The sequence below is a fragment of the Paroedura picta genome, chromosome 13, assembly GCF_049243985.1.
Source record: "Paroedura picta isolate Pp20150507F chromosome 13, Ppicta_v3.0, whole genome shotgun sequence".
NCBI lineage: Eukaryota > Metazoa > Chordata > Lepidosauria > Squamata > Gekkonidae > Paroedura > Paroedura picta.
In genome coordinates this window covers 12,333,994-12,361,943 of record NC_135381.1, presented here as the reverse complement: position 1 = coordinate 12,361,943, position 27,950 = coordinate 12,333,994, and the positions used below count along the sequence as shown (strand labels likewise).

Sequence of the window (27,950 nt, the reverse complement as noted above, 5' to 3'; positions counted from 1 at the left end):
GATGCCCTGAATGAGGGGGTATTCTTCATTCACAGCAATGGGCTAAGCAAAGTAACTGGACCACTGTCGCTAAAGCTAACTTCAACTGCCAATATGGAACATCCTTTCCCACTTTAAAGCAACAACAATAACAAAGAACAGGTATTCAGCATGGGAAGAGGGCCGCATCATGTGCACCCAAAGAGGGAATGTAATCCTGGAGCACTGAAAACATACACAATAGCCTGGAAATGAAGACTTCACAGGAAATCAAACTGGAAGGAAATTTCCTATGCTTCCCTACCCAATACCGTGCTGAACTTGCTGAGAGTTTGGTTTTTTAAAAACATGCGTTGGGTCTACATGGCAACCCCCATCCATTTTCTAAAAAGTTCTTTAGGTGCTTCCAAACCAGTAGTTAAAAGCAAATTTCCAGGTATGGTTTTCCATTAAAAGATCTACTAGCTGGTCAGTTCTAAGCCGCTATGACACTATGCCCTCATGTATCTGGTATTCCGGGATCAGGCTGAGGATAGCTCCAGGACAGTCGACAGCTTTATGTTAGATTCAAGTGAGTAGCCGTGTAGCCGAAGGAGCGTGCATGCACACGGAAGTTGCTACTGGACTCAAATTTTGTTCAACAGCTTTAGGCTAGTTTGCATAGCTGAGGAGCAACATTCTGGGAAGCCTTCCACAGAACCACAGCATTGTTCAACTGTGCAAAAATGAGTGCACAGTACAAGCCTTTTAGTTTTACCCTATCCCACTACCTGTTTAACTTACCCAAGATCATTTCGCAAGGTGGCCTCTTGGCTGCTCAATAAAAAGGTAAAGGTATCCCCTGTGCAAGCACTGGGTCATGTCTGACCCTTGGGGTGACGCCCTCTAGCGTTTTCATGGCAGACTCAATACAGGGTGGTTTGCCAGTGCCTTCCCCAGTCATTACTGTTTACCCCCCAGCAAGCTGAGTACTCATTTTACTGACCTCGGAAGGATGGAAGGCTGAGTCAACCTTGAGCCGGCTGTGGGGATTGAACTCCCAGCCTCATGGGCAGAGCTTCAGACTGCAGGTCTGCTACCTTACCACTCTGCACCACAAGAGGCTCTTGGCTGCTCAATACAGAGGACTAAAACTTGTGAGCCCTCTAGAAACGCTGACCAGGCTCAAAGATACCCGCTTCTTAATGACAACCTCATTGCTCATGTGCAAAGGAGCAGCTGAGACAGCTGTCTGCTACTTCTCAGAGAAAGGTGCTGTGCTTGCATGCACTCTTCCCCGCGACTTTATACATGACAAGTTATGCCTTTCCCGGAAAAATCTTATTGGTCTCAAAGGTGCTACTGAGCTCCAATCTACCTGTTCACCTGTAGACCAACCCAGTGACCCTCTGCCACAGCTCCTGTGTGCTACTGTCTTACCATTTTGGAGACAGCCATTGACAGAGGACTTGGGGGGAGTCCAGAACTCAGTGACATGCACAGGAGTCTGGTAAGGCACAAAGGAACAGCCTGGGTGTGTCAGATTTCTACACAAAACCTCCTGGCCATCATGGGGTATTGGTTAAGAGCAGTGGCTCCTAATCTGGTGAGCCGGGTTTGATTCCCCACTCCTCCACATGCAGCCAGCTAGGTGACCTTGGGCTCGTCACAGCCCTGATAGTGCTGTTCTCACAGAGTAATTCTGTGAGAGCTCTCTCAGCCCCACCTACCTCACCTGGGGTCCGCTGTGGGGGGAGGAACGGAAGGCAATCGCAAGCCACTTTGGGACTCCTTTGGGCAGTGAAAAGCAGGGTATGAAAGCCAACTCGTCTTCTTCCAGCCATGATGACTCAATGGCACATCCATGGTCACAGGTAGTGTTCCTCTAATGCCTGTTGCTATGAGACAACAGCAAGAGAGACTATTTATTCCCTTCCAATGCTGCTCTTGGCCTTTGGTCAGCAATCTGGCAGGTCACTGTCGGAAGCATGATGCTGCAGACCCACTGGTCTGATGCAGCAGGGCTCGCCCTAGCTAGACCCCTCAGCTCTGGATGAGATAGATTTACAACAAGCCATGAAGAGATGTTGAACTTGGCCACGACAGCATTTTTAACGGAAATTATCAAAAGATGGAAAGTTGTGGGAACGACCCACTCCCCTGAGAGCATTAAAAATTGCTAATTCAAAAGCAATTTGTAGGGAAGAGAAGGCGGAAACCAATATAGTAAAAACAGTGAAGCAGATTCTAAGGACTGGTTTCTGCAGCCCTCAGCAGGGCTTTGTGGGAGACGTACAACTGAGTCATTTGCCCCAGAGGGACTGAAAGATCTCTTTAGTTTGTCGCACTCTGCGAGGCATATTTTCGAAAGCACAAGAGTTCACAGAAGCCTTGCCACTTCCAACGCCCTGACAAATAGCTGTTCTCTCCAGCTTGCTAAAAACGGAATCTAAACCCCACATTTAGTATATTCCCTCCCCCCAAATCTTTTTGGTGGTGGCAAAAATGGCTTACGGAACAAAAAACAGCATAATACCACATCACTCTTCCAAATCTAAAATAATGCCTTTTGATATAAAAAGTTAATACCGGGCTTGACGTCTTCCGAAGGACTCTGGGACATAATTTAGCCCACTTAGGGATATAAGAGCCACAACAAGGCAGCTAGGATGGTCGTGGCTCATGGTGACTTTACGTCGGCTTGCTTTTTTCAGAGCCAAACCGGTCTCCTTCCCTCAGTGGTAACAGCCAGCTCTGGTTAGCAGGCCTGTTGTGTATTTGCTAGGAGCTTTCTGCTTCAAGGCACCGTCCAACAGGGATCCCGGTTGAGGGGAGGGCTTGTCATCCCGCTTCCCTTGTCCCACGGCAACACAAGCAAGATCTAGGGCAAGAGACATCTCTAGGGGGAGGTGGACAGCCGGATGACCTGGAACTCTGTCAGCAGCGCAACTGTCAAGAACGCCAAGTAGTAGACAATGAGGCAAAGGCCGTAACCTCGACTCAGGTGGAAGCACTGGGCAGGCACCGCGAGGAACGAGATCACCAGGCTGAGGCCCAGGGCTCCAGCCAAGATCCACACCAGGAGGTCATCCGGCTCCAGCTGCAAAGGGAGATGGGGGGGGGGGAATAGATCAGTACTGCCTCCTCCTTCCACATTCCCTGTGTGTGTGTGCAGGTGTGCACGCGTGTGTTAAGTGTCATCCAGTTGCTTCCATCTTACGATGACCCTAAGAATGAATGACCATTGAAACATCCTATTGTTAACAACCTTGCAAGGGCAAGCTGGCTTCCTTGGTTGAGTCCAACTATCTCATGTGGTGGTTGTATGTGTGTGTGTGTGGGGGGGAGGTCTTACTCCTTTCCTGCCACCTTCTGCCCAAGGAGGTCCCTGTCCTCTGGAGGCTCCATCCCCCAAAATCCAGGAATTTCCCCAGCTGAAAGCTGGCAACCCTACCGTTCCCCAGAACTTCTACTTCTACTCAAGGGGTGGCCAATGTGCCTTTCCAGATGTCCATGGACTACATGTGCTCCATGGACATCTAGAGAATCAACCCTGCTCTACTCTCTCATTCTTTTCTACAGAAGCTGAAGTTTGTGTGTGTGTGTGGGGAGGGAGAGCATGCTGAATACAAAGGACAACATTTACCTTCACTACCAGTTTGGTGTTTGTCATCTGCAGCAGGCAGCCAAGTCCAACTCCGACAAGCATATCTGCAGGCAAGCTCAGGAAACATAACTTGGCTAGAAAAAGAATGATGTTGGAGGACAGAGATTGAGGGGGCTCTCAAGAGAAAGCACCTCTCCCCCCACCCAAAAAAAAACCAATGAAAGAACAGATCAGTGCCCTGTGTCTACTGAGCAGAGAAATGCCCAGTGTCTCACTGGATCAAGAGTCAGCCCCTGCAGAAAGCCCACAGGCAGAACCAAGTGACTTTAAAAGGGGATGAGACAAATCTGTGACAGCTAACTAGAAACGCGTACAAGTCTACTTCTGAATACCAGATAGTCAGTGGGTCCCCCTCCAGGATGGGCCGGGTCATAGGGGAGCACTGTCTGGAGGATGGAGACAGGGTTTTTTTTGCCGCTTGGTAAATGGATTACTGGGGTTTTGAGTGGGTGTTAATGGATTTTTAATGGATTTTTACTAGGAAATGATTACCTGTAACCCGCCATGAGCTGCCTTTTGGGAGTGGCGGGCTAAAAATCTAAATATAAATAAACAATATAAATCTGTGAAAAGTGATGCCTGTTTTCACACCAGCTGTGTAAAATTGACGGGTGGGAGGGAGGCTGGGAACTCTGCCCTCCAAAAATAGCAGAGATTAAAAATATGCTCCCAACTATGCACAAAACAAAAAGAATTGTAAATATACATCTTTGTATACTTTGGTTCCTCCCCCCCCCCCCTTGAAGGTTGCAACATTTACTGAATTGGTCAGTTTCAAGGACTTTTGATCAAGAATGTGCTCCCTATTAATCAATCTTTTTTTTTTAAAAAAAAAGACTTATTTTAATGTATTTCTAAAAGACTCCGATACCATGCACTATCTTAGAAGAGGGATTTTCCCTTCCTTCTGACACACAAAAGAATACTACTTCTATGATGGTTCCTACAACATTTGTGTGCATCAGTGTACACATTATTTAAAAAAATGTTTTTCATAGAGAACTATGTTTTAATTCATATGGAAATATATGCAGATTTCCTCAGTCCCTTATATAACCTACTACTCGGGTGACAGCATTTTCTTGATGTTGAGTGTGGAGAAATGCCCTTGTGAAGAATTATTTTTTAATACCCCGCTTTTCACTGCACAAAGTGGCTTACAACTGCCCTCCCTCCCTCTCCCCACAACAGGCACCCTGTGAGATAAGTGGGGTTGAGAGAGCTCTGACAGAACTTATCTGTAAGAACAGCTCTAAGAGAATTGTAACTAGCCCAAGGTCATTCAGCTGGCTGTATGTGGAGGAGCGGGGAATCAAACCCGACTAATCAAACCAGATTAGAAACCGCCACTCTTAACTGCTATACCAAGCTGGCTTTGAGCGCATGCAGAGCACACACTGATGTGGACGAAGAAGACCCTTTGTACACTCCAGCTTGCCCCAAATCTCTGAAGGATACTGAAGATAATGCCTCCGAAGCAAGCGGAAAAGGCCATGCGTGGGTATCCCTGCCGAGCCATGGTGAGGTCTGAGAAAGTGTCTGCAAAAGGAGAAAACCAATACACATTGCGAACAGTAAAAAGTAAAGGTAAAGGTATCCCCTGTGCAAGCACCGAGTCATGTCTGACCCTTGGGGTGACGCCCTCCAGCGTTTTCATGGCAGACTCAATACGGGGTGGTTTGCCAGTGCCTTCCCCAGTCATTACCGTTTACCCCCCAGCAAGCTGGGTACTCATTTTACCAAGATGGAAGGCTGAGTCAAGCTTGAGCTGGCTGCTGGAATTGAACTCCCAGCCTCATGGGCAAAGCTTTCAGGCGGCTGCCTTACCACTCCGCGCCACAAGAGGCTCTTTGCGAACAGTACAAGACGATATTAATACTTTGCAGTACTTTGTGAGTATTCTAAGCGCTTTCCATTAGATCTGATGAACAAGTTCAGCAAGCGAATCTCTTCCTCTTTGCAGTACTTCGAAAAGTGGGTCTTGAGGGTCAAGGGACTCTAGCTGCAGGATGGGCTGCAGTTCATGGGGAGGTTGGCTGGTCCCCCTATTCTCACCCTATCAAGACACAGCTTGTGTGGGAGGACTATTTCTGCTGGTTGGCCCTTCTCATGGCAGCACGCTGCCCCTCAACTTGCTCTGCTCCTGAGGAGCAACTTTCACGGCTGCCGAAAGCTGCTGGGGAAAAATGAGATCCATCGAGTTCACAAACTTCTGGGAAACCAGGTCTGCTGCCCATTAGAAACAGGAACTGATCCTGGTTCCTTGGACCCAGCCCATTATCTCATAACCATCGCAATATCCGTACAATGATGGTCAGTAGTACCATCTCCATATTGCGTTGCTGCTATCCCTGCAATACCTACCCCCTATGCTGTTCCCCCAAGCCAGCAGCGTCAGCCCAAGGACCGTGTTGCTCAGACGGAAGATCACACCCAAAGTCCTCAAGATGTTCACCACTTCAGTGGCAGCAGCATTGATCCACATGGCACTGACCAGGAAACCCAGGAAAGCAAAGATCTGTTGCAAAAGAATACAGACAAGGCAGGTAGAGATATTGCACCGGGGAATTTGTGAAGTCCTTTCCTTGCACCACTTCAAGTTCATTTGGCTGCAGCCCGCAAGTGATGGGACAGCCAATCGCTACTCAGCTGTTCCCCCTCCCAATAAGTGTTTAACAAATATAAAAGATATATATATTTAAAAAAATAATTAAACCACCCATTCAGGAAACCCTTCCCGGGCCCTCAAGAATCCCCCAGGTTTCATGAAACCCTGGTTCAGAAAGCCTGCCCTGGCAGATGAAGGATTCCTAAAACACACCCATCCCTCCGTTGTTTGACCACTGATGCCAGACAGTCAGGGGAGTCCAGCAGGAGAGGCAGGCCCCATGCTCACAATGTGATATCGAGGTGTTTCTTCATTCTTTGTAGTGCAAAAGACAATCACAGCCAGGAGAGCCCCTGTTAGGAACACCACACCCCAGACTGGGAAGACGGCCTGGATCTTGTACAAGCCATCTGCAAGAGAAAGAAATAAGTATGTGCCTGGCCATCAGGGAGGGGGGAGCAGCTTGCATGAAGGGAATATTACAAGAGTTATTTGTCTTTAAAAAGACAGGACTAGCCCATCAGCAGCTACTAACTGTGATGTCTCAGTAGACCCTTCATGTTCAGGTGCAGTGCACCTCTGAGTCCCAGTTGCTGGGGAGGAGGAGGAACAAGGGGAGGGGGGTTTGGCCTCTGTGCCTGCCTAGGCCGTTGGTTCAGGCACTATGGGATATAGGATGCTGGGCAAAACAGACCTGTGGGCTGATCCAGCAGATATATGAGGGATGGGCCATCTGTAAGATCATAAGAAGAGCCCTGTTGGATCGGACTAATGGTCCATCCAGGCCAGCATCCTGTCTCACACAGTGGCCAACCAGGCCCTCTGGACATTCAACAATAAGGCATAGAGTACAAAGCCTTCATAAGAACATAAGAAGAGCTCTGCTGGATCTGACTAATGGTCCATCCAGTCCAACATCCTGTCTCACAGTGGCCAACTAGGTCCTCTAGACCAGAAGTAGTCAACCTGTGGTCCTCCAGATGTTCATGGACTATAATTCCCATGAGCCCCTGCCAGCAGTTGCTGGCAGGGGCACATGGGAATTGTAGTCCATGAACATCTGGAGGACCACAGGTTGACTACTCCTGCTCTAGACAGCCAACAACAACGCATGGAGACCAAGGCCTTCCCCTGATGGTGCTTCCGGGCTCTGAGATGCCAGGTGTCTGTTTTAATTTGATTAAGTTAGAGTCTCTGAATTTGGAGACTCCCCTCAGGCACCATGTGGAAGCTGCCCTCGGCCACCACATGGATCACTGGCAATGACCATGCATGCTGCTTTACAAAGTGAGCACACGGTGGCCTGGCAGAAAACACAAGTACTCACATTCTCCGGACTTCAGCGTGAGAACGCAGACAAGGGGGGCAGTGACCAAGTGAAAGCAGTTCAGAGGTCGCTTCCAGTTTTGGTCCTCCCTGTCGGGATCCACGACAGGGACCGTCAGCAGCAGCAGAACCTCCACTGGCAACTGAGGAGACAAGGATGAGACTTATCCATGGGACACAGAGGAAGGGGGCTGCCTTGCGAGCTTGTGCAGGACAACTGAGTGGCAAAGTACCCCAGGGTACCCTCAAAAATTCAGAATCACACAGAGCTGGAAGAGATGCAAAGAGCCGTCCAGTCCTGCTTTCCCTCAACTTCTCAGGGATTTAAAAACCACACACTTCTGACAGGGGCTCATCAGATCGCCTCCTAACCCAAGGGTAGTCAAACTGTGGCCCTCCAGATGTCCATGGACTACAATTCCCATGAGCCCCTGCCAGAAAACTGGGAGGGGCTCATGGGAATTGTAGTCCATGGACATCTGGAGGCCACAGTTTGACTACCCCTGTCCTAACCCAACAAAGGAGACTCCACCCCAACATTCTGAAGCAGGATATTCCTTCTACAAACTTCATAGAATCATAGAATCCTAGAGTTGGAAGGGGCCATACAGGCCATCTAGTCCAACCCTCTGCTCAACGCAGGATCAGCCCTAAGCATCCTAAAGCATCCTAAATTCCTTCCTTCACTGTCAGTAAATGCTTTCTAATATTTTTAAGTGGAACCTCTTTTCCCATCATTTGAACCCACTGCTCCTAGCCCTTGCCTCCTCTTCAACATGTCTGCCTTTTACGCTTTGTCCTCCTCTTCTCCACGCGACACACCCCAAACACTCTCAGCCTTTGCTCGTAAGGCATGGATTTCAACCCCTCAGCCATCCTAGTCGCCCTCCTCTGAACACGTCCCAACTTGTTTATATCCCTCCTGAACTGCCATGCCCAGAACTGGACACAATTAGGGTTCAAGCATTCCCATTTTTAAAGATTCAGATGTCACAATATAGAGAACGGAGTCACAAAACCATTTCCCAGCCCACTCTTTACAAGGGTGTCTATAGGAAGAGGTAACCCTAATTGCAGGGCAGCCTATTTTATGTCGCATTTATTATATTTTTATCTTGTGTTTCCTGGGATCCCTGTAGGCCCGGCATTTCATGCGAACTTTCCAAGGCTGCAACTATATTAAGAGTAGATTAAAGCAATGACTGAAGTTCTCAAACAACTACCTGCTCCTCACAACCAGAAAGCCTGGCCGGGAGAAGATCTCTTCATCATCTGAGTGCAGAGAAGCCAACAATGAGAAGAAAACTTATCGCCTCAGGATATGGCTGACTGCTAACCAGTCTAACCAAGTTCTGCAGTTGAGGCCACCTGACACAATTCGTGTCTGCAGATCACGACTCGGCCTCCTCTTCTTCAACCCCTGAGAGGAGCATCTCCTCTCCTGGGATCCTCCCCCCCCCCCCAAAAAAAATATTACCTCACGGAGGGAAAATATTGGTCACTGTGGCAAAAGGGCTATTCCACCAAATGCATTCCCTCTTCATCAAGAAAAACAACGTGGTCACGAAGCTTCCATCACACTTTAAACACCTCAAGCCAGATGTGTGAAATTTGGCTTATGACGCTCACGTGGCAATAATCTCCCCGGAAGGAACTATCCATCTCCTCAAGGGCAATTTCCCTTAGAAGTGTGTATGTGGGGGAAAGGAGACATGTTGTGGTCCATTTCCCAGGGATGAAACTTTTACAGTCAGGCCACAGTGAGACAGCTGTAATCACCAACACACGCAGAATCCCCTTGGATTCCCTCAAACCTGCCTCACCTCTTCCCTTCTGCAGCCCTTGCAGTTCCAAGTTCACAAAAACGCCTCCCAATTAAAAATCAATTGATTTTTAAAAATAAACCTTTTAATCAAAAACGTCTGAAGTCAGCCTTTCTCAACTTTTTGACCATTAAGAAATCCCTGAAACATTATTTGGGTTTAAAGAAATCCCAGAAGTGGCCAGAGCATGCAGAATGTGGTTGGGAAGCATAGCTGTGCACACGCACACCCAGGGCCCCTCCCTTTCCCTTCCCCTCCAGGCCCATCATTCACTGTTTTTGGAGAGGGAGGCATGTTGACGTAACTATATATGGTCATATTACCCAATAAATGTTTAACACATTTTAAAAATATCTAAAAAATAATTAACTCCCACCAGTTCAGGAAACCCTCCCAGGGCCATCAAGAAACCCCAGAGTTTCATGAAACCCTGGCTGAGAAAGCCTGTTCTAAATAAATATTATTGTAGCTCTGCCAACCAACTGATGGTAGGCTTATAGGACCTGCAAAGATCCAGCAGCTTAGCATCCTCTAGGGCAGAACTGCACACCAGTACAGAGCAGGGGGTCAAAGGTTGCAAAAGCCATTACCTTGAAGGCCTTGAGGACACGCCAGTAGCAGGGTTTCCTCCTCCACTTCCTGTAATCCAGGGGGTTCATGGAGTGGGTCAGGATCTGGAGGGTACTCTCCTCTGAGGGCAACAAGGGCTGATACTCCTCCCCTGAGAGAAAAACATTTATCCATCTGAGCTGCCTGGATCCTCCAAGCAAGCAGGAAGGATAAAGGATGTCTTATCCAGTTGGAAGCCTGCCAGCAAGAAAAAATTTGCAGAACTAGAAAACATTCTATCACCTGCCTTTTAATCAGCCCATAATGAAATATCTGTATCACCGGTGCTATGTCTTGCTGTATTTTACAACAGTCTGAACGCTGGGTGAGATTTCCAAAGACCACCCCCCAACTTGTGCTTTATTGATTGTTGTATCTTACTATGCCATTCATCTTTTTACTAAGCTATTGTGCGTTATTATGCAATTAAGGCTTTTGGGTTCAGCATTACAGTTGTCACTGTATCCTGTTTAGTTTCTATCTTGGCAGCGACGGTCGTTTTAGTCGTCCGTGTTTTGGTTCGGTCAACTTTTGACTGCTAAATTACTGTGTTGCGAAACGCATGTGCTTTTGTAAAGGTCAGCAGTAGGAAAAATGAGTCCTTCTGAACTTGAATAATAAGCACGGGAGATGCTCTTGCCCAGTTCTTTGGGGCGGGCCATTTGGGGTTTGGGAAACCGCTGTTATCCACCCTGAGATTTTTAGGAAAAGCGGGCTGCAAAAATAATGTTATTATTGATTTTATTTAACTGTGATCTTACTGTAGTCTACTCCACTGAAGCTTGAGGACTCCCCATCTTCAGAATCTCTTGAAAGTTCTGCACCAAGACAAAGAGTAAGACCCTGTTACAGACCAGCAGGAGAAAGAGGCAGATGAGTGGACCGCTCCCTTTCGGTGGCTGGCTGGTGGAGTCCGGCTTAACAGGAAGGAAAGGCTCCATCCACTTCCTCTCCTGAGTGCGGCGCAACTTTTCTGTCTGTAGGGAGCTTTTAACAAGGGGGAATTCCAAACTGCGTAGTCCCAAACTGGTCTGGCTGTTCTACCTCTCCAGATTCAGCCACCTCCTTCACTAGGAAGAACCTGGGAGGGAGAACTGAGGACAGAAGCAACCTCCCCCTCCCCCAGTCTGAGTGGGGTATAAACATATGAACCCGTTTGAGAGACAGACTGCTTGCACCCTCACCTGGCTCTGTAGGAGCGGAAGAGGCCAGGTTTTCCCGGCGTTGCCTTTTGTGCAGCCATGTACTGATCACCACGGTCAAGACGTAGAAGATGTAGAGTCCAATGTAACCTGGGAAGAGGGAGATTATTTCACGTGCCTTCACCATCAGAGTCACCTCTCGTTTTCCCTAGTTCCTAGTCTCCAAGGAAACTTCTTAAAATGTTTATTGGGAATCCTTTCCCCACCCCTCCCAGGTTTGTCGGTTTGTAGGAACGCGTGTCCCCCAAAGTTTCAAGTAGGGAGGAAAAACAGCTTCATAATTCTCTCCTTCGCCCAAGCTAAAAAGAGATGAGCTAATGTCAGCCACTCATGCGCTTCCACCAGATTTAAAAGGGGGAAGCTAACAGGAAGAAAAGATGCATTCTGTTAGCTGGTTTCTTTTCTTATTTAATTTTTTTTCAAGTGAAACCTCCATGTACAGAAGCAGTATATCCCCTGAGTGTCAGCCCAAGCCTTCTATGTTTTGCTTTTGAATTCCCAGGGGCTTCTGAATGGCTGCTGTTGGCAGGATGCTAGGGAAGGTGGGATCCAGAAGAGCTTTTCTCAGGTTACTTACTCAGGGCTTCTGCCAGGGTGACCTTCTCAAAGTAGAGAGCCACGAACGTCAAAAACACAGCCACCATATAGAAGATGGCATCCCTGAGGAAGGGCCTGGAGGCTGTGGTGAAAGGCCTCACTATGGCTATGCCGCCCGCCACAATGGTGGTGACAAAGATGCCGGCCCCTGGGGAATAGAGGGGGAGAAGGGAAAGTTACTCACAGGACAACCATCTCTCAGCTTCCCGCCATCCTGCCAGCAAGGCATGTGGTAAAAAGTGGACAGTCAGGCAGGGGAAGTGTACAACAGACAGGGGGAAAGTTTGAACCAGACCCAATTAGAAAGTCACTTCACTCATTACATGGGAAGGCCAGGCCTTGTTTGTTATAGAAACAAATCTGTACAAAAATTGCCCAAACTCTCCAACACTTACACCTGGACAATTCATGATTGTCACATTCTTGTATTATGTACAGAACCAAGCAGATCTCTCAAGGCTTCCCTCTTCCTTAAGAGAGAGAAGCTATCATTCATGGTGTAAGCTTTAACTTGGACACACAGCAGAAAACTGAAGCAGGAAAGGAAAGGAGTCAGTTGCTAAGATGAACCAAGAGACTGGGGAGACAGAGGATGAGGTATGGTGCAGATAGGTCTCACTGATACCAGGAGAAAGCAAGCCAGATATTTTTCTAGAAGAGGCTGATGGAACAAACTCCCACCAAAACAGGCAGTGAAAGGTAGGATGGTGCTAGCTGGGTGGTTAAGAGTGCAGAACCAGGACCGTGGACACCCATGATCATGTGACCCCTCCAGCAGGAATCTTGGCCCTGTCAATCTCTTTCCACTTCACTTAGGTCACAGGGTTGTGCACTACCTTGAAATCCCCAGAGGAAAGGCAGAGCAACAAACACAGATAAGGCAAACAAACAGCAGTCCCTGCAGATTGGCCGTCCATACCAAAGAGGGCTCCGATGGCTAGGCCAGCTGTCCGTGGGTCGGAGAATGCCACCACCGCACTGAAGACATCTGGTGCACCATTTCCAAAGGCTAGAAAGGTGACACCATGGAGGGAAGTGCTAAGGAAGACCACGCCACAGCTTGTTCCTCAGAGGTCCATCAGAGCAGACTTACAAGCAACCAGGCATTTCTTATACACCGATATCTATTTTTGGCCAAAGATGTGTCTTGAAAACATGTAGGCCTGGAGAAAGCTCAGGAACCAGCAAGGGAGCAAATCAGGGAGAAGAGGCCTCCATTATAAACTACCTTCGTCCTCCTGCCCTTGGCTATCCAAAGCAAAATAGATTATTCAACACTTATATCTGAATGTTTTATTTGGACTGCAGAGATTGGCGTTCCTTGGCACCAGACCTGTATATATTTTTTTCAACACACAGCTTTTTAAATGCCCTTTTGAGACACAGATCATGAGAAGCCCCAGGAACTGATATAAGCTAGTGACCAGCCTCAGAACAAGCAACAGTCCCAGAACACTGGTAAAACATAATAAAAGAGAATGTCTTTGAGAAGGTGGGCAAATGAGAACAAGATGCAATTCAACAATGAGAAGTTGTTGCAGAGTTCTACATCTGGGTCACAAAAATTAGAAGATGACGACTAGACAGGAGATACACTTATGAGTAGCAGTGTGTGTGAACCAGATCTTGGGGTGCTTGTAGACTGTAAGTTAAATATGAGCAGACAGTGTGATACGGTGGTAAAGAAGGCAAATGCAGTCTTGAGCTGTATCAACAAAGACATCTATCTATCTATATCTATCCATCCATCAATCTCTATCTGATATTTAGCCCGCCTTTTTCAAATGACTCGAGACAGGTTACATCAAACATAAAACCCAGTAAAAACCCCTACCCCATAAAACACAAAACTTCAGCTACAAGATGGCTAAAAAATGACCCGATACTCACAGCCAATCCCTGAAGTGCAGCGTGGGGGGGGGGGGGGGGCAAGATCTTAGCCCTGGCCTCAACCAAAGACCTGGTGGGAGAGCTGGACAGTGGCTGGACAGAAATTTGTCATGGACACTTTCAGCTGATCCTGCATTGAGCAGCGGGTTGAACTAGATAGACTGCCTGCCTGGCCCCTTCCAGTTCTATGATTCTAATTACCATGAGCCCCTGCTAGCATGTAGTCCTTAGACATCTGGAGAGCCACAGTTTGACCACCTCCACACTAGAGATGAACAGACCCCCACACCTATTCCAAACCTAACTACCAGGACCACACAGGAAAGCAAGTTTATAAAAGGATACTGCAACATTGTGGGCCAGCTTCAACTTGGTGGAGATTGCAGATAAATTTGGGCAGAAGCTGTAAAAAGAAAACAAAGCAGGCTTTCAACATCTCCCAAAGCCAATTTTATACCCCTTCTTTCCTGAATTCCCCCCCCCACCCATCCCACTTCAATTTTCTCTATTAGAAAAATTGTGCTCTTATGTTTTCTTGACAGAGAATGACTCCCCCCCCCCATTCCTCCCTCCCTTTACAGCACATTGAACCCCCTTAGATTTTGAACTGATGTGGTCAATAGGCACTAAGGAACAGTGTGATAGGGCATCTGTCACGGGATGGGAAAAATCAGAAGTCACCACGTTCTCTTAAGAAAACTTTAGTGTCCTTAAATATTGGTAATGCAGTTGGATCCAGGCCACTGAGTCGAGTTGGTTTGATTCAGGGTACAGACTGCGGGTCAAGTATTTAAATATACCTACCATGTATACGGGCCCAGGGCATACAACATTTTTACAACAGCCAGAGACAAAGTGCATGTTTGAATGTTCCCCTTTTTAAGAAGGAAAACCCACTCCCACTCCCACACACAGAAAGCGTTAAGAGTCACTAATTGCTGGTTGCTAATTAATCATATAAATGGGTCAGTGCGCATGGTATTATTTCCATTTACTTAATTTATAATATTTACTAGGGGCCAAGCCCGTTCACTGGAAGGGGCAGCTGTCACATGGAAGCGATCTGCAACCTCTGAGCCTCAGAGGAAAGTGGAAGGGAGAGGGGTTGGTCAGGGGTGGGGGACGAAGGTGATTGGCTGGCCGCTGGACAGACAAGCCAGTAGTAGGAGGAAGCACTTAGGGGTGGGACAGTTGCCCTGACTGGGTGTTAAGCGCTGAGTGGCACTTAAGCCATGAGACATACTCCTCCTCCAGTGCCTAACCAGAAATATATAGGGGAACAGATATAGTTATAGTTATATACCCTGCCCAGTCTTCCTGCCCAATCAGAGCTAGAGAATACACTTAAATTTGACCATGTGCATGACAAACACTTACATGAATGTGAATTTTACTTGCTGCATAAATCCAGTTAAAAATTTTAAAAATATACACTTTGGACAATCAGATTAGCAGCTGAGAATATTACTTCCCATCAGAATATTGCATAATTACAGGTGTGAAGAGACGATAAAGCTTGGAGAACTATATCTGCACTAGAATTGGGACCTCAAAGTTATTGCTTACAATTTCTCAGCTGTGACTCCGAGGATAAGAAACAGGTAAAAAAGCCACAGAACCTGCAAGAGACCAAAGGCAAGTCAGAGCATTGTCTGATGTGAGAGGATGCACACCCTGCTCTGGAAGATCAGAATAAACATTCCAAAGCATCTACACATCCCTTTAAAATCAGCAATTTAAAACAAGACCACAAAGCTCAGCCTACGTACTAAGCGGTGAGGCCTGTCTGACCCAGAATTCTTTGAAGGGTGGAGGAGAGGTAGAAGAATCAATATTATGTATATATTTGATTACAGTGTTTGGCCACACACTCACACAATCTCTTGGGCTCACTGCCGGAGCACCTAGGTATCCTAAGACTAAGTATCCTTGGACAGTTCCAGTTCTGGCATCTTCACATAAATATTAGAAAACAGGGTGGTGGGAGCCAGCTACCCAAATTCATACAGAGCTGCTGCTAATATGAACAGACAATACTAAACTAAACAGGCCAAACCAATCTTTTTTGAGTTTGGGCCACCATTGGAATTCTGCCATAGAATGGAGGGAGTAGCCTCCAACAAAATGGCTGCTGCAGGAGGCACAGTCAGCCACAAAATGGCTGCCGCAGCTAACCTTCAGTCACACTGGAAAGGTTCTTGGGCTGTGAGGGCCACAGTCCAGTGTTCAGTCAAAAGCATTGCTCAGCAAAAGCCCTACCTCACCCTGCTCACTTGCTACAAACACTTTGACGGGAGCCAGAAAAATGTGTCAGTGGGTGCCGTGGTTCCTACAGGTACCACTTTAAGAACACCTGGGCTAAAACAATGCAGTGTCACAGGTTCATTATGGGTGTAGCTAGATAGATTCCATTCCCAGGCTGGATTTTATCTTTGTGAATGTCAAGTGAACAAAGGCAGTGGAGACACAGCTGCAAACAGTATTGCTTCAGGCATCAATGCTGAGGTAGCCAGTTTGCTGCTCTGCCCGGGTCACTGCTTCTGCCATCTACCAGGAAACACCCTTAGTCATAGCAACTAGACTCCCCCATCAGTCAAAGCTGTTCCTCATCTAGAAAACGAGAGCCTAAACCAAGAGTGTTTTGTCTGGGAAAGCCCAAAGCTTAGAGCACTGTAAGCTTTGGGCTTCCTCAGACAAAACGCTCTTGGTTTTTGTGGGGGTAAAGAGTGGCAGACTCTAATCTGGGGAAATGGATTTGATTCCCCACTCCTGTTTCACATTTAGCCTGGTGGATGGCCTCAGGCCAGTCATGGTTCTCGTAAATCTCTCTCCATCCCATCTACCTCACAAGGTGGCTGTTGTGGGGAGAGGAAGGGAAGGCGATTGTAAGCTGCTTTGAGACTCCTTCAGATAGAGAAAAGTAAAGTATAAAAACCTTGTTTTCTTCTCTTCATCTTCTATATCAAGCACAGAAGCCAGTGAAAGGATAATAATTTTAACCAATCATTCACATTTCTCCACTTGATTCAGTTCCATTACAAGCTTTCCAAGTTGAAAAAATAAGGCATAAAATTCAGATATTGCAAGCGTTCTACTGCTAAACCTCTTGAATGAAAACAAAATTCAGGAAACTGAACTGGATTAAAACTGCACCGCACCAGATGTGACACCAGGGATTCAGTGAATACACAAAGCTGCCTGACACTGAATCCAGTCTAGGGAAACCAGCCTCCAGGTGGGACCTGGGGATATCCTAGGATGACAGCTCATCTCCAGACTACAGAGTTCAGTTCCCTTGAATAAAATGGATGAGTGGACTCTATGGTATTGTACCCACTGAGATAAAATCTTCTGCATGAATAATAGAAGCTCTATCACTCTGCCACACTCCCCCCACACACACACAAATAAAAGATGCATGGTTTCCTCATTTAGATCAGGGAAGGATGCTTGAAGACTTTCAGAGTTTCCTGATATAAACAGCCAATTTATTAAATAAAAATGAATAATAACGGGTTTTTTAGAACTACCAGAATCGTATCTGGTTTGGATTGAAAGTTCTGATAACTAAGGCATTGGGCAACCTGATCACCATTCATGAGGGCTACCAGGTGCAGATTGCAAAATATTTGGAGAATTTGAGGGTGGAACTTGAGAAACGTGGGGTTTGCGAAGGGGAGGGACTTCAATGGGGCATAATGCCGTACAGCAGGGGTAGCCAGAGGTCACCCATGGACATCTAGAGAGGCACAGTTTGACCACCCACCATAAATCTGCCTTCCAAAGTGTCCATTTTCTGCAGGGAAAATGATCTCAGGACAGCTCCAGCTACCATCTAGAGCAGGGGTAGCCAACCTGTGGTCCTCCAGATGTTCATGGACTACAATTCCCACGAGCCCCTGCCAGCAAATAATCCATGAACATCTGGAGGACCACAGGTTGGCTACCCTTGACCTAGAGGGTGGCCACCCTATCACTCACTCACACTGCTCCCACTGTCAGAGACTGCCTAATAGCTGTCGCTAACCAGAAGGGAAAACTAAGGGTATCCCACCCGCCCCTAGCACCACCATTTCAATCCTTACATAGAGGGTGACTGCAAGGGGTTGCAGATTTGCTGGAAAGACGCAGAAGACTCCGTTGAGGTAGTTGAGAAACCCACCGTCCATCCGGCAGTCTGGGTTGCTCTGAATGAAGGAGCAGCGACTGGAGACGTTCTGCTCTCTTACCTCCCTGCACTGAAAGACAAAAGAGGAAAGATGTCAGACGCACCAAACCGCTCAACTGGTCACCTTTGACGGCACCTGGCTAGAGGTGGCCAAGAGGACACTGGTAGAACTCACTTTTTTTGTTTTCTGGAAGTTGCTTTAGGATGCTTTGGGCTGATCCTGCGTTGAGCAGGGGGTTGGACTGGATGGCCTGTATGGCCCCTTCCAACTCTATGGTTCTACGATTCTATAAGCAGTGGCTGGACAGATCCTTCTCCTGGGTGCTTGAGGCTGATCTTGCATTGAGCAGGGGGCTGGACTGGATGGCCTGTATGGCCCCTTCCAACTCTATGATTCTATGATCACATGGGTGCCATTCTCTTTGGGAGATTTTTTTTTAAAACCTTGTAATTTTATTCTGTTTTAACCGCATTTCCCCAAGCAAATTTGAGATTACATGGAAACGATTTAAATGACTAGTGTCTAAAAATTACTCTCTGTCCCTGCCACAGGAACACAGGCAGGTGACTTCAGATTAAGCAGTTCTCCAAACTGGGGGGAAATTGGGTTGTTTGACTCTTTCCCCTCCAGCCGTTTGGCTCCTCTGGGTCTCCCCCATAACTCCTTTTCTCTTCACAATTTAAAAGATAGTGAGGCTCTGTCTGCCTCTCATACACACACAGTTTGAGACCTCCCTAACGCTGTACCTGATAACAGAATTAGGGAAAAGAACAATAGAACTACACAAGGTGTGTAGCCATGCTAGTTCATCTGCAGCAGTAGAAAAGAGCAAGGAACACCTTAAAGACTAACACAATTTTGGGCAACGTAGGAACTTTTGTCAGTCACCGCTCACAAAAGCTGAAGAAATGTACCAAGCTGAGGGGCACAGAAAATATATCATTCTTAAAAGAAACATGCTAGTTTGACTGTTGTTATCTTTGTATCTACATTTCTACCAGAATAACTATTATGAAAGTATATGGGCAACATTAGCTAGCTACGGCTCTGAACTGCAGCTATTGAGTGATGTTATTTCCACGCCATGAAGAGTTTCAGATACAGATTTCCACATATTAAGCTTCTATTCAAAGGATGTTTTTCTCCTGGCAACTCTGGGGGGGGGGGTGTCCATAAATAGCAAACATGACATGTCATGATGGTAGTTCCTAGTCTGAGGAAGAGAGCTTGTACTCGAAAGCCTTGAATAAATCTTTGTTGGTCTTAAAGGTGCCACTGGACTCTGATTTTTGTTTTGTTAAACATAACATGTCACAGATTTGTACCATGAATCCTGCTCTCCAGGAACCTTATGAAAAGTTCAGGAGAAAAAAAAGTGCCCTAAAGCAGCGGTCTTTAACGTTTCCAACCTGGGGACACACCTTTAATTGCCAGGAGGCAAGGTAGGGCCCTAAGAGCTGCATGTGCATGACTGGAAGTCATGTGACAGGAATTTGAGCCACGCAAATAATCCCTTACTCCACACCGCAAACACAAGTGGAGTACCGGCTGTGGGAGCAGAAGGTGGCCAGGATGAGTGGAATAAAGAGAGAGGTAAGGAAGAGTTTTCACAGGGAACAGATGTTCCTCTACAGCTGTGTTGAAAACGGACCCTTTGAATTACTGATTCTCCCTTGCCATAATGCCAGTCATCTTAGTGTGGGTGCAATGAAAGACAGGCAGCATAGATGTGCTAGTAGCAGGATCTTTATCCCAGCTTTATAGTGTCTCGTAACACATCAGGTGATGGTTTGGAACACACCTGAGAGGCTCAGACTATAGGTTGAAGACCTCTACTGTAATCATGAGAAGACTTGGCCATTTGGAGTTTTGTAGGCAGGGCTCTAGAAATCTGCTCACCCAAATCAAGTGGGCCTCTGTCGAACAAGATACCCGATGGCACAAAGATCTCGAGTTCTCAGCAAGTCGAAGAGATGGTTAAGAAACAGCCTGTCTCACTGCCTTCTCCAAAACCCAGCACATATTATAGAAGACTCTCTTTTCCAGGTCTTCTGTGTGCACAACCAAAGTAGCTGGCAGTGGCAATTGGTAACACAGGTGTTACCAAGCCAAAATTGGTGATTCTTGATTTGCAAGTTATGACCAAAAGTTTGAAATGGGACCAGAAAAGGGCAGCAGAACACAGACATTGTGTGTTTCCAAGCAGCCTCTCCCCATTGTGAGGCAAGCTGCTACATTCTGCAGTGACTGAAGCTTCTGAACAATCTTCAAGGACTGTCCCCTAGTACAATACATTACAGCAGTCTAGCTCTGAGTTGACAGATGCATAAGATGCACAGTTGACAGATGCATAAAGGTCTGGGTGTCATCAGGCTGAAAACCAGGTACTTTAAAGTTTTGTATTGGCATTTTTGCCACTGCAAAAGGAGGTAACCAGCTAAGCTATCAATCCCATTGAAGAGAGGATCGTGTGGATTGTCAGGGGACAGAAAAACCCAACTTCAAATCTTCAGTAGGCATGAAGCTTTCTGGGGCCCCTTGACCCAGCTACTGTTTCTTACCTCACAGGCTGTGAAGAGAAAACAGGCAGATAAAACAAAAAATCACACATGGCATGCTGAACTCTTTGGAGAAAGCACAGAAAGGAAGTGGTTGAGAACATACCGAAAGCATTCATGGCTAGTTGAGAACATACCGAAAGCATTCATGGCTAGTTGAGAACATACCGAAAGCATTCATGGCTAGTTGAGAACATACCAAAAGCATTCATGGCTAGTTGAGAACATACCGAAAGCATTCATGGCTAGTTGAGAACATACTGAAAGCATTCATGGCTAGTTGAGAACATACCAAAAGCATTCATTCAGACTTTCTTTAAATGCTGTTACAAGAACAGCCCTGCTGGGTCAGACCAGTGGTCCATCCAGTCCATTACACAGAGGCTAATCAGTTGTCCTGGAGGACCAAACCAACAAACCACATAAGAGGCTTCCACTGACGTTGCAATTTAGCACTGTTATTCAGAGGTATCTCAATATGGACGTTTCCCACTGATGATAAATAAGAAGAGTTGGTTCTTATATGCCGCTTTTCTCTACCCAAACAAGTCTCAAAGTGGTTTACAATCAGCTTCTCTTTCCTTCCCCCCACCCTCCCAACAGATACCCTGTGAGGGAGGTGAGGCTGAGAGAGCCCTGATATTACTGCTCAGTCAGAACAGCTTTATCAGGGCTGTGAAAAGACCAGGGTCACCAAGCTGGCTGTGTGTGGAGGAGCGGGGAAATCAAACCCGGCTTGCCAGATCAGAAGGCAGCACTCTTAACCACTACAGCAACCTATCTTCTAATCCCCTTTAAAAGATATCTCCGCCTGTGGCTACCACAGTCTTATGTGGAGTTACTATTTGAGAAGCTGTCATAGTGTAAAGCAGGCTTTCTCAACCAGGCTTCTGTGAAACCCTGGGGTTTCTTGACAGCCCTGGAAGGGTTTCCCAAATGTGTGGGAGTTAATAAAATTTGTATATATTTTTTAAATTTTTAAGCATTTATCGGGCGATATGACCATATATGGTCGTGTTGACCCACCCATCCTACACAAAATGGCCAACGAAGGGTCTGGAGGGAATGGGAAAGGGAGGGGCCCCAGCCAGGCATGTCCACAGCTCTGCTTCCCAACCATATTCTGCACGATCACGCCCCTTCTGAGATTTCTTGAAGAATGTTTGAGGGGTTTCTCAACGATCAAAATATTGAGAAAGGCTGGCCTACTTGAAACATTCAGCGGTGTCCTTGAGATCTGTGTTTTAAGTTGGAGCCTAAGAGACTATCTTCTGTTCGATGCCTGTACAGGCCAGCTATATTCTTGCTCAATTTACTTTAGAAGTAGATTTGCGGTTGGGTAATCACCCGGGGTACTGGAAGGAATTTATCCAAAAGCAACCATTTGCAAACTAAAAAAAAAAAAGGAAAAGAAAATTCTCTTCCAAAGCAAAACAATATTCAGATTCACTGCAACGTCTGTTAAATCCATATTATGATCCCCTTTGTGCTTGTTTTGTCCATGCATCCAAACATACAGAAATATCATTCGTGGTTATAACTTTCATTCATGGCTTACTAATGATAATCAGTGAAATGGCAAGCAACTTTTCCACCCATTATATAATATTTATGTGGCACCATTAAGGCAGGCTCTTCTACTCTTGCATCCCTGTATTTTTGCATGCTGTTTCATAGTTCTATGGTTCTAGATTTTGTTTTTATACAGTTTTATTCTATTTCATTGTTTATAAACTTAGAATCATAGAATCATAGAGTTGGAAGGGGCCAGACAGGCCATCTAGTCCAAACCCCTGCTCTACGCAGGATCAGCCCAAAGCATCCTAAAGCATCCTAAAGCAGGATCAGCCCAAAGCATCCTAAAGCATCCAAGAAAAGTGTGTATCCAGCCTTTGCTTGAAGACTGCCAGTGTGAGGGGGAGCTCACCACCTCCTTAGGCAGCCTATTCCACTGCTGAACTACTCTGACTGTGAAAAATTTTTTCCTGATATCTATCTTGTCTTCACTTATACTTTGCAAAGGCCTATGGCTATATACAAATAAATTCTACTTCTAATATTAATGCTATTTTTGGGTTCAGGTTCTGTTTGTGTAATGTTGAGCTTTCTGGTGGAAAGCATTAAATCAAGAGACCATGAGCACTTTCACCTTCCTTCCCGCAAGCTTTTTAGCCAGGTACATGGTTATTGAGCCATGCTCTCTGCTAACAGAAATGCCTCTGGCAACCCAAGGTGAGTCAGCAAAAGGAATGCAGGAGAACATGGCCTGGCAGAGGGGGAAACATGGCAGAGCAAGTAACGCTACAAGAAATATTGACACAGCAGGGAGACTTGTGGCACAACAACAGGAGATCTTGCAGTGGCTCTCCCAAGCAGTTTTCATGGACTGAGAACAGAGGACATATGTGTAAATATTTCCTCTCAGCAAACGTGAATCTACTGAGAGAAGGTGGGAGTTTTAGCATAATAGGGGTAAGAGAGTCTATCCCAGGCTTTCTCAATCAGGGTTTCATGCTTAGAGGTGCAGGTCTGTCCTTTGGCCAGTGTGATAGATTCAAATGGGTCGCCGTGTTGGTCTGAAGTAGCACAGTAAAATCAGAGTCCAGTAGCACCTTTAAGACCAACAAAGATTTATTCAATGTGTCATTGGTGGCCGTTCCTTAAGAAGACAGACCTCGCCACAACTACCCATGTTCTGATCACATCCAGACTAGACCTCTGCAATGTGCTGTGCATAGGACTGCCTTTGAAGACTGTGCAGAAGGATCAGAGCCTCACCTGAATTGAAAGCTTTACACAGGCTGCCTATTGGGTTTATGCACAATTTAAGCAGTGCTGGTTATTTTAAAGTCTGAGACGGATTGATACTTGAAGAACAGAAAGATCCCTTGGGCATGTTCTTACTCATGTCCCCGCTTTTGGAGATGCAGTGCCTGATAACAAAAGCTAGGAGGTTTTCTTTCTCCCCTTTGAAATTCCCTGCCCAAAGATCTTGGCTTGGTACATAACCTTCCTAATGCTAATCCCCAGAAAAAAAACAGGGGTGGGGGGTTGTACCCCAAGTTTCTTATTCAAAGACAGAAGTGAGCATTTAGTCCTTGAGTGATCACCACCTCTTTTAGGGCATATCTGTGTTATCGACTTCAACCAATTCATCAGGCCTTCTTTCCTGTGAATAGGCCAAGGTCACCCAGCTGGTTGCATGTGGATGAGTGGGGAATCAAACCTAGTTCTCCAGTTTACAGGCCACCACTCTTAATCACTATACCAAATCTTGCCAGTAGCAAACGTACTTGTATCCCACCAGAAAACACTTCCTAACCTCGTGCACACCATCCTGAGCTCGATGGTGGAAGAAGGCAGGATATAAAATTCAGTAAACTTGTGTCATGAACGGAACAACCCATGAACTCTCCTGTTACTCACGTCCACATTGAGGCCAGAGTCCTGGGTCCTGTTGAGTAGCTCCCTGATCTCCAAACGGAGGTCTGCCAGGCTCGTGGCCTCCCATGTCTTGATGAAGGTAGCAACAGCGCTGACCTCCCCAACCAGCATCCAGACCACACCAGACACCCAGATAATCCACATAACACCTTGGTGAAGAGTCCCCCTGGGACCAAAGAGGCCAGATACTAAGAAGCTTTGCTTGTCACGGCATTGTGTCTCTGTAGGGAATTCTTTGGGGGAGAGACAGAAGCTCCTGCCTTGAAACCAGAGGAAGTTTCGTTAATTTCAGCCGTTGGTGGAAATGGAGAAGTGGTCTTCCTCCTGCAGAAAGTCGGAGAATTCTTGGTGATGGCTTCTTTCGCAAGGAAGTGGAACCTGCAGGGGAACAGAGGGGAAAAGCAGAGATGGACGATTAAATGGGTACGTTAAATGGTTGAGTGAAGGCCTGGGATGGTCCCAAGTAAAATCAAAAAGGGGGGGGGAGTTACATCTGGTGACTCCAGGAAGCGAAGATCATGTTAATTGTGCTGCTGAGGCTATTCAGAACTGGACACCCCCCCCCCCCCCCAGGACTCAACAAGGACAAAGGTTTTTTATCTCACTATTCATGCTAACCTTGTTCAACTCGTGTATCCATATCCCTCACTATTTATTTTATTTGTGATAATGTGAGTGTGAGGGGGCAAGGGAATGAAATTCTGAGTTTGACTTCCAGGCCTTGGGATAGATAGTTACCAGCAATACCTTTGCAGGAATGTTTCACAGCTGTATGGAGACAGATGAGGCAAGCAGCATATGGTGAATTGAGAGTCTTTGGTCACTGACAACAGGCAGTTTGGTCTCTCCTTGTGTTTTTGCAAACTACACTGAATTCCAGGGTATTGATTGGCTGTTTTGACAAAGGATTATCACTGGCTGTATTTGGTTGTGTGACACAGTCTACTGATGCAACAGAATTGATTTTTGCTATATATCCCCTGTCATGTAAGGAGTTCATAGTCTGAGGAAGAGTGCTTGCACTCGAAAGCTCACGCCCTGAATAAATCTTTGTTGGTCTTGAAGGTGCTACTGGACTCTGATTTTATTGTGCTACTTCAGACCAACACGGCTGCTCATTTGAATCTAAGCTTCTCTAACCTTACACTTTGTTCCTTTTCACATCTGAAAAGGAAACTTGCTAATTCATTTAAAAAATACAGTGTAATCCTATGCTGAGTCACTCCGGTCTAAAACCACAGAAACTCTGTTAAGGATTGTAAATGCAAACTGGTTTGGGGGGAGATCACCTAAATATTGCAGCTAAAGCTGGGTCCAGTCGCAATTTGGGGGCATATGATTTTGAGCATCAACCCCCCCCAGTAGATATGAGCTGGAATGGAGATATGAGTCCTTATATCTCAGTCAGAAAGTAAGAGGGGTCCATGGAGCAGAAGGCCATGAATGGCTATTAGCCATAACATACATGTTTGGGACAGTGATGCTCTGGTGCTTGGGAGAAACAGGGGGAGGACTTCTAGAGCTGTGGCCATGCTAGGGGACCCTGTGATGGGACCTGAGTTTAGGCCACTGTGTGACACAGAGCGTTGGACTGGATGGGCCACGGGCCTGATTCAACATGTCTTCTCTTATGATCTAGGGATGCTGCAAAGAAGGAATTCAGGATGCAGAGGTCCAGCGCCAGGAAAATTAGCATCTGGAGTGAGATAATACCCTGCCCCATTTATCCCTAGAGGGTCTATTGTTCTGCACCTGGGAATGAACTCAAATTCAACATTTCGCATTGTAACCTCCCCTCAATCACTGCTGCTATCTGAGAATATATATTAGGTTGGAAGACGAGCAAGTGAATGAACCAGAGTTGGATAGTGGCTGGTGTTGATGGAATCAGAGTCCAGGAGCACCTTTAAGACCAACAAAGATTTATTCAGGGCTTGAACTTTCGAGTGCAAGAAAGAGTTTAATCTTCAGGATCTGGCCTTCTAAGGAGCAGTCAGGGCTGATCTCCTCTAGGACTGACCGGTGTGTTCGCCTTGCAGTCTAGGGGACTTGCAAGAGTCTTCTCCAGCACCAGAGTTCAAAAGCCTCAATTCTTTGACGCTCGGCCTTCCTTACGGTCCAACTTTCGCAGCCATACATTGCAACTGGGAAGACCATAGCCTTGACTAAATGCACGTATACTTTATACTTCTATCCCAGCCTTATTCCCAAGAGCTTTGGATGATACATATGGACTAGAAAACTGTTTTCCGTCACAACATCCCTGTGATGTAGGACAGTCGAAAGTGACTGGCCCTCTAGAGAGTGTCACAGTGGGGATCTCAGCCTAGGTCTTCCAGGTCCTCCTCCAGCCATTGACAATCTGAGGTTTATTTCCCCTAAAGGTAAAGTCACTAGGAGTCCTTAGATAACCTGATGTCTCTCTCTGCTCTGCCCCTTCTGCTATATGGAAAACAATGATAGAACTTCTACACAGAGTGTTGCAGCCATTACACTGACAATGTACGTATGTGGTATACTTTAATTTACAGCTTGGGGTAGTGGCTAAGAGTGGTGGCCTCTAATCTGGAGAGCCTGGTTTGATTCCCCACTCTTCCACATGCTGGGTGACCTTGGGCTAGTCACAATCCTGTTACAGTTGTTCTCAAAAGAGCAGTCCTTGTCAGAGCTCTCTCAGCCCCAAGTTTCTCGCAGTCCTGTTAGAACTGTCCTTACAGAGCAGTTCTGTCAGAACTTTCTCACCTCACCTACCTCACAGTTCTGTTAGAGCTGTGTCAGAGCTCTTTCAGCCTCACCTCCTTACAGGGTGTCTGTTGTGGGGAGAGGAAGGGAAGGTGATTGTAAGCCACTTTGAGATTCCTTTAGGTACTGAAAAGCATGGTTTAAAAACCAACTCTTCAAATGGTTCTAGGCTCAGCAGTGTGTTCCTCAGTATTGCAGGTCCAGGAAAGACAAGGAGGAAGTCCTTTTCTTCCTACAACATGCAATTAATGCATAGCATTCACTACCACAAGATGTAGCAATGGCTGCTCAGACAGCTTTTACAAGGAGAACTGGACTGCTGGCACAGGAAGAGATCTATGAATAATGATTAGCCACCATAGTTAAATGGAACCTCCATGCCCCAAGGCACTCTACCTTTGATGTTTAGGAATTTACGGCGGGGAGAACAAAAGAGGATGCAACTCACTGGGACGCCCCTGTCGCAATCTTTCCAGTCATCTGGACTAAATGAGACCCTGTGGTCCAGCTAGGGTTGCCAGCTTTGGGCTGGAAAATATCTGGAGATTTTGCCGGTGGACTCAGGAGTGGGTGGGATTGGGGGTGCAGCAAGACCTCAGTGTTGTATAATTAATACTAATAAAGTCCACTGTCATTCATATGCTCTAGATCAGGGGTAGTCAAACTGTGGCCCTCCAGATGTCCATGGACTACAATTCCCACGAGCCCCTGCCAGCGAATGCTGGCAGGGGCTCATGGGAATTGTAGTCCATGGACATCTGGAGGGCCGCACTTTGACTACCCCTGCTCTAGATTTCCAGACGGCTCTTACCCATCCAAATACATGATTAATTTTTTAAAATTTTTTTACAAAAGAGGTCTATCAACAGGGATTAGCTATGTCGGTCTGCAGACAGTGCATCTGCCGGCCTCAGAGGCAAGAGGAAAGCCAGTCTCTTCCATGCCCTGCTTGCGATCTTCCACCTGCGTCTAGTTTGGGGGGGCAACAGGCTCCGATCCCGAGAGGGGCGGTAAACAACCCCCACATTTGGGGCTGGGAGGAGGCATGCCCGTGGCTCGATCTCCTGCCAAGAAGCCGCAGCGAACACCGCGCCCTCCCGCCCCTTTCCCGGCACTTGCCCCTGGCAGAGCGGCGCCGCTGTCCTCCCCTAACCCCGGCTCGAACTCGCAGCAGGCTGCGGGCGCTGCCGGGGAGGACGATCGGCCAACGCTCCCGCCGCCCAAGCCCGGCCCGCACCTGCGCCCGCGCGCCCCCCGGGGCGACTCACCCGCCGCAAAAAGCACCTTCTCTGCCCGGCGCGCCCGACCCGCGCCCTGGAGCCGACCCAAATAAGCCACAGCCCCGCCTTCCCCGGCC

General features: G+C 46.9%; 1 protein-coding gene across 3 annotated transcripts; it reads right to left on the bottom strand.

The window, feature by feature from the left end:
• Positions 1 to 194: 194 nt before the first annotated feature.
• Positions 195 to 27,930, bottom strand: SLC8B1 (solute carrier family 8 member B1). 3 transcript variants are annotated; one of them, XM_077308758.1, is made up of 16 exons: positions 27,862 to 27,930; positions 23,834 to 24,229; positions 17,766 to 17,918; positions 15,247 to 15,299; positions 14,026 to 14,083; positions 12,710 to 12,815; positions 11,771 to 11,938; positions 11,176 to 11,283; positions 10,753 to 10,809; positions 9,973 to 10,103; positions 7,561 to 7,702; positions 6,522 to 6,643; positions 5,990 to 6,143; positions 5,084 to 5,164; positions 3,605 to 3,669; positions 195 to 3,058 (listed from the first exon to the last, which is right to left on the bottom strand). In XM_077308758.1, the coding sequence occupies exons 2-16, from the start codon at positions 23,993 to 23,995 to the stop codon at positions 2,858 to 2,860; spliced, it is 1,761 nt and encodes a 586-aa protein (XP_077164873.1). In that variant the 5' UTR covers positions 23,996 to 24,229; positions 27,862 to 27,930; the 3' UTR covers positions 195 to 2,857. The 3 variants fall into 3 exon arrangements, with proteins under 3 accessions (XP_077164873.1, XP_077164874.1, XP_077164875.1); XM_077308759.1 differs by lacking the exons at positions 23,834 to 24,229; positions 27,862 to 27,930 and adding an exon at positions 19,749 to 20,016; XM_077308760.1 differs by lacking the exons at positions 15,247 to 15,299; positions 17,766 to 17,918; positions 23,834 to 24,229; positions 27,862 to 27,930 and adding an exon at positions 15,058 to 15,238.
• Between the last annotated feature and the right edge of the window lie 20 nt (positions 27,931 to 27,950).